Source organism: Populus alba, chromosome 9 (genome assembly GCF_005239225.2).
Source record: "Populus alba chromosome 9, ASM523922v2, whole genome shotgun sequence".
Lineage (NCBI taxonomy): Eukaryota > Viridiplantae > Streptophyta > Magnoliopsida > Malpighiales > Salicaceae > Populus > Populus alba.
Window position 1 is genome coordinate 7307563 of NC_133292.1, and position 12384 is coordinate 7319946.

The 12384-nt window shown below is 37.1% G+C and overlaps 3 protein-coding genes and 1 long non-coding RNA gene across 6 annotated transcripts; 3 read left to right on the forward strand and 1 right to left on the reverse strand.

The window, feature by feature from the left end:
• Nucleotides 1–123: 123 nt before the first annotated feature.
• LOC118027612 (UDP-glycosyltransferase 87A1) lies at nucleotides 124–2450 on the forward strand. Of its 2 annotated transcripts, XM_073411291.1 has the most exons (3): nucleotides 124–831; nucleotides 1268–1843; nucleotides 1930–2450. In XM_073411291.1, exons 1-3 carry the CDS (start codon nucleotides 327–329, stop codon nucleotides 2028–2030), a joined length of 1182 nt encoding a protein of 393 aa, XP_073267392.1. In that variant the 5' UTR covers nucleotides 124–326; the 3' UTR covers nucleotides 2031–2450. The 2 variants fall into 2 exon arrangements, with proteins under 2 accessions (XP_073267392.1, XP_073267391.1); XM_073411290.1 differs by having other exon boundaries at nucleotides 131–831; nucleotides 1268–2450.
• Nucleotides 2451–5528: 3078 nt separating this feature from the next.
• Nucleotides 5529–8326, forward strand: LOC118027606 (uncharacterized). Of its 2 annotated transcripts, none has more exons than XM_035031001.2 (2): nucleotides 5529–6578; nucleotides 7053–7836. In XM_035031001.2, the coding sequence occupies exons 1-2, from the start codon at nucleotides 5805–5807 to the stop codon at nucleotides 7083–7085; spliced, it is 807 nt and encodes a 268-aa protein (XP_034886892.1). In that variant the 5' UTR covers nucleotides 5529–5804; the 3' UTR covers nucleotides 7086–7836. The 2 variants fall into 2 exon arrangements, with proteins under 2 accessions (XP_034886892.1, XP_034886891.1); XM_035031000.2 differs by lacking the exon at nucleotides 7053–7836 and adding an exon at nucleotides 7856–8326 and having other exon boundaries at nucleotides 5531–6578.
• A 692-nt stretch (nucleotides 8327–9018) lies between these two features.
• Nucleotides 9019–9984, reverse strand: LOC140955912 (uncharacterized). Its single transcript, XR_012170662.1, has 3 exons — nucleotides 9591–9984; nucleotides 9400–9497; nucleotides 9019–9218 (listed from the first exon to the last, which is right to left on the reverse strand). It is a non-coding gene; the product is annotated as an uncharacterized lncRNA (long non-coding RNA).
• Nucleotides 9985–10207: 223 nt separating this feature from the next.
• Nucleotides 10208–10980, forward strand: LOC118027621 (uncharacterized). The gene is made up of 2 exons (XM_035031016.2): nucleotides 10208–10307; nucleotides 10403–10980. The coding sequence occupies exons 1-2, from the start codon at nucleotides 10268–10270 to the stop codon at nucleotides 10978–10980; spliced, it is 618 nt and encodes a 205-aa protein (XP_034886907.1). The 5' UTR covers nucleotides 10208–10267.
• The last annotated feature ends 1404 nt before the right edge of the window (nucleotides 10981–12384 follow it).

Here is a 12384-nt window from a genome sequence, read left to right on the forward strand (position 1 = left end):
TCTTCTTCATGTTCCATTGAGAGTTAAATTGATCTTTCAAAGAAAATGTTGGGTAATCTTTACACAGTGATGCATATGATGATGGATGGCTGGCTATAATCGTTCTGTTTTCCATGGAAAGGCATCAATTTTACCCTTTTCCACTAAAAGCAACTGAGACTTTTCTTCGGATGACTCAGACTCGATGACGTTGGAAATATCCCTGTGTCCACTCCACCATCTCTTAAGAGGGGGCACTGTCGTCATCTAACGCTTCCCAAATAACCTACTCCTTTCTTCTACAAGCTTGGAAATTCACAGCCAAGGATCCTTGCCTTGTTTCAGACATGGATGCTGTTACCGTTAAACCAACCTATAGCTGCCACGTAATGGCCATACCTTATCCAGGTCGAGGCCACGTAAACCCCTTGATGAACTTCTGCAACATAATTGCATCAAAAAAACCAGACACTCTGATAACCTTTGTAGTCACTGAAGAATGGCTTGGCTTCATTAGCTCCAATTCTAACAGCAGCCCCAGTAACCTCCAATTTGGCTCCATACCCAACGTTATTCCATCAGAGCTGGTCCGCAACGCTGATCCAATTGGATTCATTGAAGCTGTCTTGACTAAGATGGAGACTCCATTTGAGGAGCTTCTTGATAGTTTTCATCAGCCTTTGAGGCCTACTCTTATAGTGACCGATGCTTTCCTGTTTTGGGCGATTGGTGTCGGGAATCGAAGGAATATTCCGGTGGCTTCATTTTTTCCCATGTCTTCGACAGTGTTTTCTGTGTTTTATCATCTTGATCTTCTTGCACAACATGGACACTTCCCCGTGGACTTGTCAGGTAAGGTCAATTCTAGCTTTCTTTCCTCTTTTCAGAGAAGGGTTATAATTTAGTTTCAGCAAGAATTATTCCACTGCCATTATAATACATATAATATCTTAGCAAAATTTCTGAGATCCTCGTTGCCTAGTAATTGTAAATGGATTTATATTATGTTAGCATGTGAATTATTTTTATTGTAGAGATAATAAATGTACTGCTTTAGCATGTCAAATTTGCTGTATATATAATGGACTCTCTGTCTAAATCCGTCGGTTACATTAGCCACAAATGATACATGTAGTGAATGAATAGAAAAGCTTCAATTGATACAGAGCATTACATAATGGCTAAGAGTTTATAAATTCTTTTCTGTTCAATTATTCTACAAGTCCAGAAGAAATGCAAAATACTGATAACTTGCTTGCTGTATGCCTACTTCTCTATTTGGGTACAGAAAAGGGTAATGAAATAGTGGATTACATCCCCGGAGTTTCTCCATTACGTCTACTGGATCTCCCATCCTTCATATTTTCAAGCAACCAATATACACTTCACCGAACCTTGGACCTGATTTCGTGGATTCCTAAAGCACGGTACCTCTTACTTCCGTCAATTTATGAGCTTGAATCTCAAGTTATAAAGGCTTTAAAATATGAAATTTCAATTCCCGTTTATACCATTGGTCCTGCCATGCCTGACTTGAAACTTAGAGACAATTCTTCTTCAAGTAGCAATAACAATGAACTCAACATTCTACAATGGCTAGATTGCCAACCTGAAAGTTCAGTTCTTTATGTGTCTTTGGGAAGCCATGTTGCAGTTTCAAGTGCACAAATGGATGAGATTGCAGCTGGTTTGTGTGATAGTGGTGTCCGATTCTTGTGGGTGGTACGCGATAAAACTTATAGGTTGAGACAGGTTTGTGGTGGTATGGGGTTGGTAGAACCATGGTGTGACCAGTTGAAAGTGTTGTGCCATTCTTCTGTGGGGGGATTTTGGACACATTGCGGGTGGAATTCTGTTAAAGAAGGTATTTTTGCTGGGGTGCCTTTTCTTACCTTCCCTATATTTGCTGACCAACTGACTCATAGTAAGGTAATTGTGGAGGATTGGAAGATAGGTTGGAGAATGAAGAAAGAGGTTGTAGCCAAAACTTTGGTGGCAAGAGAGGAAATTGCAGGGCTTGTGCAGAAATTTATGGATTTAGAAAGAGCTGAAGTCAAAGAAATGAGGAGAAGATCAAGAGAACTTCAACAAGTATGTGAACATGCAATTGCTGAAGGTGGAACTTCTGAGATTGACATTAATGCCTTCATCCGGGACATATCACAATGACCAAGTCATATCCATTGTTCTTGGACATCTTGGCGACAAATCTAATAAATAAAATCACAAACAAGTAATGCAATGAAGTTATCAAAACCTGTGTGAGCATGGATTTTGTTCGCTTACTGGTTGATGCAAGTAATCTTCTTATCCCTGTATTATTTGGGACCAAATGGATCTTGAGATCCGTTCTCCTAGTAGTTTCTGTTTTCAGCCACTTCTCCTATGGTTATCGTTTCAACTTGCCAGAATTAAGTGTAGAAATTTTATCTGATCATTTTGAGGTCATATTTTTAGTACTTTTATGGCAATGGACACCGACAAGCATGTTGTTTCAAAAAGAAAGAACGTTGAAAAGGCCACGGACTCGCCAATTGTAGTGGCAGTTCGGTGGTCTTTGGACAGATAGATATGTGCGTTTGTCTCATGTAAGGCTGAAATGCTGCCAATTTGTGCCGAAGGTGACATTGCTCTGCTAGTTGATTTAAAAAAAAAAATTGAAATAAAAAAAATCCATCTTTTTATGAAACACTTTTCAATTGTAAAAATATCTAGTTGATTTTTAGGAAAGGCTGTAACTTTTGAGGGTTGAAAAGAGAACAATTCTTTTACAAATCGGCCTCCTTTTCAACCATATCTTTTGAAGGATTCTAATTGAAGAAGGTAGAGCTATCAAGGCCCTCAAATTGACTATCAAACACCAAAACTTTGGATTTATCGACAAAAACATCACTCAGAGCTTCCATGCGTCAGAAAGATTTCTGGACTATGGACTGGCTTGCAGCCCAACGCTTGTAACCCAGAAATCTTAGGAAGATGAATGGGTAAGTGCAGCATACAAACAAGAGCTTGTGTGCTTCTGCAGCCTTCAATGGCGTTCCCATAGAACAAGAATGGAGAGAATAGTCCAAATCATTTCCTGCACTTTCAATGTATTTCTCAATTAAAAAATAAATGCAAGGTTGTTGAAACTTTGGTACCAATTACACGAAAAGGATTTAAAGTACAAATTAATCCCCTAAGTTATAATAATTTTTTATATAAGGAGAAAACACTAGCTAGCGATATTACAGTAGGACATGACTCTGCATGTTCCCTTTTGAACGTGATAAAAATTGAATTATCATCAAGGCTCCAACACACATTGCATCTTTTCCTTTCAAATGAATATGGAGTACATCGCATCTTTCACAATTCACAACAACTACTACTAAACAACAAGAAAATAAAATGCATTTCTTGATTAAAACATTGCTAGATAGCCGGCCAAAACTCTCCTTGGACTTTTTATGGTTAAGCTAAAAAATAAGAGAGCGATGCTAGAGAGAATAAGACTTTTTCCTAAAAATTATTTTACTCATTGACATTTGAATATGATGAGTGTGTAATTCTCACTTAAATTTTTATAAATTAAAAAGTTCTTAAAATAATATAAATTTATCATGATAATAACAAGCTACATTTAAGATAATATAGGTTTAATGAACACTTCAAATCTAAAATATTTAGGTTCAAACAAACCCAAAACAATGTAAATTTAGTGAATATGTTAGACCCAAATAATGTATACTCCTTCAAAATTATAGTTTTTTTTTTTTTCATTGATCTCAAAACCGTTTAATTTAGAGTCTGCTCTGCCATTTTATCCGCGCACGCCACAACACCGATGATCCGACTTCATCACTTTGTTATGCATGTGATGAATTTTTAGCATCTAGTAAAAGAATTTAGCTAAGAAACTGTCTATATCCGTAGCCTCGGTGAAAATAAAATAAAAACACTATGATTAAATGCTTTGGCGAGGTATGTGCTTTCAAAGTAATTATCGTTGATGATTTTCTTGCCTCTCGTAAGTGACTATGGTATGTACATTTTAAATTTGATGATCTAGATTTGATTAAAGAAAAAAATAATTAATAGCTAAGTAGGCACCATTTTTAATAAATATTAAAATTATGTATGTTTATTGGTTTATTTTTAATTTAATAGTTTAAATACAATGATCACAACAAAATTTAATAGAAAAGCACCATATCAACATCCCACAATATGTTATTGGTTAGATTAATTTTTTTAATAAAAAAAAAATATTCAAGAGTTACTAATGCTTTTTTCTAGCAAACAAAAAAATATTTGGGATTGACTAGATATGATTTAATCGACTTAAAAAGTTCAAAGACAGCCCGAACAATTGGTACAAAATATAATTTAACAAAAATAAATTAAGATAAATTTTTAAAAATATCAAGATGACAATATATTGGATCAACTCAAGGTTAATTTGTTAAATATACAACCTTAATTTTAAGACCATGATAACCCCCAACAAAAAGCAAATCAAAATGGATTGAATTAAATATTGAATAATGAAATAAAAAAAAAAAAAAAAAGCCGAGTTAACTTAGGTTAACATATCAAACTCATGACTTGAGTTATGAGACCGATATAACCTTATAAGAAAATCAAAATAAATTGTGAAGTTCAAATTCCAATCAATTCAATATTAAAAGATAAAATTAAAAAAAAATCAATTAATAAAAGGTAAACAAACAACCTGAGTTAACTTACTAAATTCATAACCCTGATCATAAGACCATAATAACTTTACAGAAAATAAACTGAAACAAATAATGAAGCACATTTCTCAATCAATTCAATATTAAAGTATAAATTTCTTTTAAAAGAAATCAATTCTCAAAAGGAACTAAAAAATATGACCCGAGTTAACCCATCAAACTCATGACTTGGATCACAGGACTATAATAACCTCGTAAAAAAAAATCAAAATAATTCATAAAGCATAATTCTCAAACGATAAAATATTTAAGGATGAGATTGAAAAAAAATAATAATTAACAAAGAAAAAAAATTGAATCAACCAAGTTATACCTTCAAACCCCATGATCTGGATCTGAAATTAGAATAGCCCATAAAAAACAAATAATTTTTTTTTTTATAAACCTCAATTCCTAACTAATTAAAATTTTAAAAGATAAAAACAACATTGAAAAATAAAAACATAGATTTTTTTTAAAAAAAAAAACAAAATATTATTGGAATGAATAATGTTTTTTTAAAGCACTATATTTATTAGTGTTTTGTTAAATGTCAAATAATATAAGAAAACCTTGAAAAATATAACAAATAGAAGCATCATTAAACATATCTAGTTATACCAAAAAAAAAATTGTGCACCTTCTAGTCAACAATTGTCCAAGTTTATTCTCACGTGTAATTTGTAATGTGTGTCTCAAATAACCAAATAAATATTGTTTAGAGGTCTAAATTAAAATTAGTTAAGAATTTAGGGACTAGCTTGTATTGACATTCGGACACTAAGCCCTCGTGCTTACCGCAACCAAGTCAAATCTTACATGACACATATTTTGTAAATAAAAGAGCGACCCAAAATCTTGGAAACCCTAACTGTTTCAATTGTCAAACTTCCAAAACCATCAAGTACCCCCTTCTCCTCTCCTTCTCCCCTCCTTCTCCATTTATCCCTTTCTTTCTGCTAAACTTCAACAGATGTAAGTGTTGTATGTATGGCTGTAAGTAAGCCTTATCACCCAACACCAAAATCTATCTCAGAACAAGAATAGTCAAAATCTCTCAATTCTTCACTCCACCAATTCTCTTAATAAAACGACAAAATATTCTTCACCATGGCCACCGATGCCACCACTACCGAATTCCAAAACCCCACCGATTTCCGCCCCGATTTCCACTCGGAGAAAATCTCCTCCGCAACCTCTTATGACGGTCTCCATTTTTGGCAATACATGATTTCCGGTTCAATAGCCGGTCTTGTAGAACACATGGCCATGTTCCCTGTAGACACAGTCAAGACCCATATGCAAGCAATCGGGTCTTGCCCAATTAAATCCGTTAGTGTAACCCACGTCCTCAATTCCCTTCTCAAATCCGGAGGCCCTTCTTCCCTTTACCGTGGCATTGCCGCCATGGCTCTTGGCGCTGGTCCTGCCCACGCTGTCCATTTTTCAGTTTATGAAGTCTGCAAGAAACATTTGTCGCGAGACAACTCAAATAGTTCAATTGCTCACGCCGTTTCTGGTGTTTGTGCAACGGTTGCTAGCGATGCGGTTTTTACACCAATGGATATGGTAAAGCAGAGATTGCAATTGGGGAGTGATAGTGTTTATAAGGGTGTTTGGGATTGTGTTAAGAGGGTGGTGAGAGAGGAGGGGTTTGGTGCGTTTTATGCTTCGTATAGGACGACTGTTTTGATGAATGCTCCATTTACTGCGGTTTATTTTGCAACATATGAGGCTGCGAAGAAGGGCTTGATGGAGATTTCTCCTGAGAGTGCTAACGATGAGAAGTGGGTTCTTCATGCTACTGCTGGTGCTGCAGCTGGAGCACTGGCGGCTGCTGTTACCACACCACTCGATGTTGTTAAAACTCAGTTGCAGTGTCAGGTATTGTTCTTCTTGCTCTGCTTTTAATTCACAGTGAACTATTTTGCCAATTTTAAGAAAATACGAGGCAAATAGAGAAAGAGGATGCCTACCTGTTTAATCGCACTATTCCGGCTTCATATATAATATCTATATCATCCTATCGGTTTTTTTTTACGCTGCCATAGTCTGAACATCTTCTAAAGTTGTGGCATGCCATAGCAACAGTTCATTTTATGATTGAGCCCAACGTAATTTTTTAGCAGTTTGCAAACCCTGTATATTAGGTGCTTTACAAGTATTATGGCTGCAAGGGAAGCAATTTGCCATCTCTTCATTGTTTATACTTTTATGGGTTTGGTTTAATCTTCCACATCTGACTATTCCTTATCAGTCTCGAACGAAATGAATTTTACAAGAGTTGAATGCCGGGTGTTAAATTGGTATTCTCATGTAACTGATATCACACCTCTGCATGTCTGTTTGTTTGTTAAGGAACTTGTTATGCCTCTTCCACTAATGATGTAAAGAACATCGCTGGAAAGTCAATAGAGTGCGGGGACATCGATCTATCAATGGAGCAGCAAACACTGGGCACATGTCCAATTTATAAATTAGGATATTCTTCAACCAAACACCTGCTATTCTCTGTAATTGACTTCCATAGAGCCTCACAAATACTAATGACTTGACCATCTAGCCTAGCCAGCAGTAATCACCTACTTAGGCAAGTTCCACATGATTCGACTCCTGAGCCAACTTGGACACCAGTCAATTTTTGTATGTCTTTCTGTTGTGTGTTTTGTGATGCCTAGTAAGTGTTGCTTGTTCATTGATGATAAATTTGTGTTGAAGCTCTTGAAGAATTTCATTGGTCCACTCCATTTTGTATTTCAAAAGTCATAGTTTGTAAAAATCTACTAAGGCTACTAGATGTATCATGTAACCTATCGTTGTCCGGTCCTGTGGTGCTAACCCTTGCCTGGTAGGGGAGATGGAGTCGGGTAGTGTTTGAGATTGTAACAGTGGTTGCTTTTTAAAGTGTTTTTCGATTGGAAATGTATTAAAATAATATTTTTCAAAATGATTTAAAATCATAAAAAATAAAATTAAAGCAAAAAAGTTTTCAAAAAAGTTTTTTAAATGCAAAAATAAACAATCTTAACGATAAATTAGTTCTCAAGTTCACTTTCTTTCATTGTCACATAAAGACTACAAGATGTGTTAATTTGTGTATAGTCTATTACGGGTGTTAAATTTCTCTTAACGATAACAATGAACACTGATTGGATATGCAGGGTGTTTGTGGGTGCGACAGATTTAAAAGTGGTTCAATTGGAGATGTGATTAAAACAATAGTTAAAAAGGATGGTTACAGAGGCCTCATAAGAGGTTGGATCCCAAGGATGCTCTTCCATGCACCAGCCGCAGCAATCTCCTGGTCTACATACGAGGCCTCAAAATCTTTCTTTCAGGAACTCAATGATAATAGTAACAGTGACAATGTCACTTGAATAACCAAAGAGCGAAAGGGTATTCGCTATCCTGCTGATGCATCACAATAGTGTGTACAAGTAATGAGATGCTAGCTTCCCATGAGAGATTACAAGCAAGCACGTGTACCATTTTTTCAGGCCCCGTTGCTGTCAATTTAATTGGTATTACGAGTCAAATTGATTGGTCATATAGAATTCACTGCTGAATACTTAGCTGCTCGTTTAATGATCCTGTTGTCCCTGCATTTTTCCTTAAAATTTTCAGTTTCATAATGATGCAAGATTCTTTTATTTCAACAAAAAAATTAATTATCGTTTATCTGGATATTCAAGAGTTAGTTGCCATAGCTATCTCCCTTTTTGCAGCTATTGATTTTCCACTTCAGATTTCTGATCATGGGTGATTCCATTGATGATTTTGGAGTTTGTTTTTTAAGACTCGGTTTTATTTTTGGGGGTCTCTTTTATGGCGTCTGGCGAATATTAAGATTTGTTATCAGATATCATAGGTCGACATAATGATACCGCGAGTCTAGTTATGCCAGGTACAGATGACAGTATTGAATCTACAAGGATGGTATCGGGTAAAACTTTCCTTCGTCTCGGTCAATTTCAATGGCATCACTAGGAGATGGTTTATTTTTAACCAAGACTATAATTTTTCTATTTGGATTTGCTTCTTTTTTTGTTCTTCCAACTATGGACGCATGCTTCTGCGGCCTTATAATTCGTAAACCGCAGCTTTTGCACCCCTACAGCATACGGGGAGTACTGTCACTGCATTCATGTTGAATCAACCTATTCCGGAGGGCCTGTAGATGACAGCGGAAGCGATTGCCCATTTAGCACATTCCGATGGTATACTCGCGTGACACGGCCATCATTGGTGAAAGGACAGGGTAATGCTAGGTTTCTAACTATTGATGGGGAGAAAAAGAAAAATGGGGCTATATGTAATTTCGCTTCCATGTTGGCGTCAATTTATATATTTAAATGTGGACACTTTCAATTTCCTTGGCGGATCCTCGAACTTTACAAGAAAACCAAGAAGCCAAGAATACATAAGAACTTCGTAACTATGATTCGAGTGTTTTTTCCTGTTCTCTACGAGTTCCACCAGTTTGATCCTTAGCCAAGGGAAGAATATATGTTGTGAGCTCACAACCTGACCAACAATCACAGTAATATCATCAAGTTTTCCACCAGCCAAACAAAGAAACTCACTGGTGGTGTTGAGGAAACAAAACTCGTCTTTGTATCAGTAATATAAGAAGTTTTAGCAGTGAGCTTCATGCCAAGAATTTTAGGGTGATAAAAATGCATGATAAAAAGGAATAGTAACATACTTATGTACGGTTTCATACCCAGAGACACCGCCAGCAACAGCAACAACTCCCCCATTGTAGTCGTGAACAAAGAATGCATCATCCCCACCTCTCTCAACCTATCAAAAGACCGAATTTCAAAGTTCAAAGTTCAAATAAACGTTATTAACATCCAACCAAAAGCATAAAGATGAAATAAGCAATTGGCTTACCTTTTTAAGGTGCGGGTAACACTTACCAGTTGGCTCTCTTTGAAGGAGCTAATTTTGAGAGCTCCCGTTCAGGCTTAACTGCCTACATTACTATTGCGTTTTTCTTTTTGCAATTTTCAATAAATTAGTGAAAAGGAAGAAACTGAGAAAAACAGTTCACCGCCGAATTGTTTTGGTTTCGGATGAAGGTGCAAAACAACTCGTTTTTCTTAGGAATTGAATTCAGATTTGATAGTGATATATTTGGAACATGGATTCGGAGAGACCGAGAAATCGAAGCCCTTAATATGGGAACCATCCCCATTTCCCGCCTCGACCCTCTCTCAAGTAACTATCCACAACCCACCCTTTTTGCACCTTTTGCAGAGCGAGCTCAAATCAAATGCGTGTGGTTCTAGTTAAAAGTTAAAACAAACAAAGCACTCACTTCCAGGCAACCAAAAGTTAGATTTTATGCATTAATAATATAATAAATATTGAACTCCTAGATCAACAAGCACCAGTGTCTAGTGTAGAATAGTACCCTGCACGTACAGACCCGGGTTCGATTCCCGGCTGGTGCAGGAATTTTTATTTTTAACTTTCTGTATTCACTGCTCTTTTTATTTTTTAAATAAATCAATCAATCTTGGCCTTGCTGTCCTAGAGTTTTCTTCTCAATCTCCATCTCCAAACGTATGAACGCCACTCCCTTTTCCCCACCCGATCTCCTTCAAGGTAAAATCAGTCAATCACATTCACATTCCTTTTCTTTCCTTATTTCTGGTTTATAATCTCCAATATACTTTTCTTTTCTTTTATCTGTTTTGTAGACAACAATTTGGAAAGCGATACCGAAACGAATCCCGATGACACATCCGAATACTACCAGCCAATCTCAGCCGTTGATTACGACGACTCCCACTCCGATCAATCAAACTCAGATGAAGAACACCATAACAATCCCCATTTTTCTGATTACCAGCAGCAGCACCTTGACAACGGCCACTGTGAGCGTCAAGCAGAGGATGGAATCTCGACTCTTAATATAAACGAAGATGTCGAGGGAAAGAGCAGCAGCAGCGAAGATGGAGATGAAGAGGAATTAGAAGAAGAGAGAGTAGGAGAGGCATCTGAGACGGCGATCTTGAGGGCGTTTAGAGAGGACGAGAGTAGAAGGAATGCGCCGTTGACGCCAGAGAATGCGACACGTGTTATGGAGGCAATGCGTGTGTGTCGTTTGGGGAGTTTTGTTCGGCTGATTGGGCGGGTGGGGTTGGTGGGAGAGCAGTGGATTGATGAGCTTAGGAGATTGAGACAACACCTGGTTGCTGGAAATCAACCTTTCCTTTCAAAATTAGATGTCTTGCTTTTGGGGATGTTTGCGTTTCTTTTTATTTCTTCTTTATGAAGACTATTCTTTTTGCGTTTTTTTTTCTTTCTTACTCGTATCTAAAGCTTTTTAAAAATTTTAATGGAGTGTGATGTTAAGAATCTATGAACATTTGTAGTTGAATCCATCAGTCAACTGTTTTTAAATCCAAATGAACTAAATGGGGATGGGGATGGGATTTCCCCGTTTCAACAAGAAGCAAAACTGAAACTTGTTCAGAAATTCTATTTTGCATGCAATTCTAGAAATTCAGTGCTCTTTTTAGCATTCTGCGGTAATTCTTCCCCATTGCATTGATTGTTCAACTTTTTGCCTCATGGATCCCTATTTACTTCCCCACCAAATTACATAATTATAGGAGCACCAAGCCCACCTTGCGATGATAGCAGTAAAACCTCCTCTGCAGATTCCTCTTTGCACACTCCTGCTCAATATCACCATCTCCAACGCGACTGTAAAATATTTATCCTTGCTCCATACCTCTCTGACAGCAGCGCAAGAGAAAAACAAGACTTTTTTTAATGCTCCATCCCGTTCTAACTCGCCTGTTTTGATGGTGAGCCTATTCAAAATAGCTGACCGGCACAATGAAGCCATGCCTTGGTATCTGCAAACTAACCCGTGCCAACTTATACCAGTCTACTCCTACTTTCTTTTCCCTTTATTTTTTTAGTAGAAGTCAAACTCTCACTTGCTTCTCCCTGATGCGATCACATAAAGATTTCACGGTAAAATCACAAGCTAACACCACAAAAAGTCACACCATACATCCGATCTAGAAAGAGACCAATCCACCTGCTTAGGAAGAGTGACAGAGCAACACTTCTTTCGACCCAATCCACCACCTTGCTTAGAAGAGTAAACACTTTCCATGAGACTGGGCCCCTGCAGCCGAAACCTTCTTTAGCCTTTAGAAATGCAATATCATCTCTGCTCTACTCTGATGACTTCGGATGAGATGGACAAGGAATACCGATAGTTTTGCGTACTAAGTATCTTCGAGGAAACCAACTGAATTTTCAAGCAAAAGAGACCTTTTGATGCCCAACGCGGAGTTAGAACAGGAAGTATACTGATAAGGGGCTTACAATAATCAAAGCTAAGCTTCTTTCTAATAAGGGCAGCACCTAATATCTCACAGGCACAATTCCCTCAGATTTTCACAGCACCAAATTAAGTAAACCCATTAAATCTCGCAAAACAAGTGTGAGAGAAGAATTTTTTTGCTTTGCATTTAGAGGTGGCAAGGCCCACGCCAGCAACATTATTAAGCAGGCTTGGATAGAACCTCTTCCATACAGCAATCACAAAGAGGAAAGTGATTAATAAGTTCACTTTGCCTGAACCCCTTCTTCCCTTTTAAACTGTTTTTTAATGCTACTCACTACAAAGAAAATCCATACATTATAATATTTGACTCCG

Bases quoted from the DNA above. Each gene is read 5' to 3' on its own strand.
- LOC118027621 (XM_035031016.2), top strand. From the start codon at position 10,268: ATGAACGCCACTCCCTTTTCCCCACCCGATCTCCTTCAAG. The intron at 10,308-10,402 runs GTAAAATCAGTC...TCTGTTTTGTAG, and splicing joins CCCACCCGATCTCCTTCAAG to ACAACAATTTGGAAAGCGAT.
- LOC118027612 (XM_073411290.1), top strand. From the start codon at position 327: ATGGATGCTGTTACCGTTAAACCAACCTATAGCTGCCACGTAATGGCC. The intron at 832-1,267 runs GTAAGGTCAATT...ATTTGGGTACAG, and splicing joins CTTCCCCGTGGACTTGTCAG to AAAAGGGTAATGAAATAGTG.
- LOC118027606 (XM_035031000.2), top strand. From the start codon at position 5,805: ATGGCCACCGATGCCACCACTACCGAATTCCAAAACCCCACCGATTTC. The intron at 6,579-7,855 runs GTATTGTTCTTC...TTGGATATGCAG, and splicing joins AAACTCAGTTGCAGTGTCAG to GGTGTTTGTGGGTGCGACAG.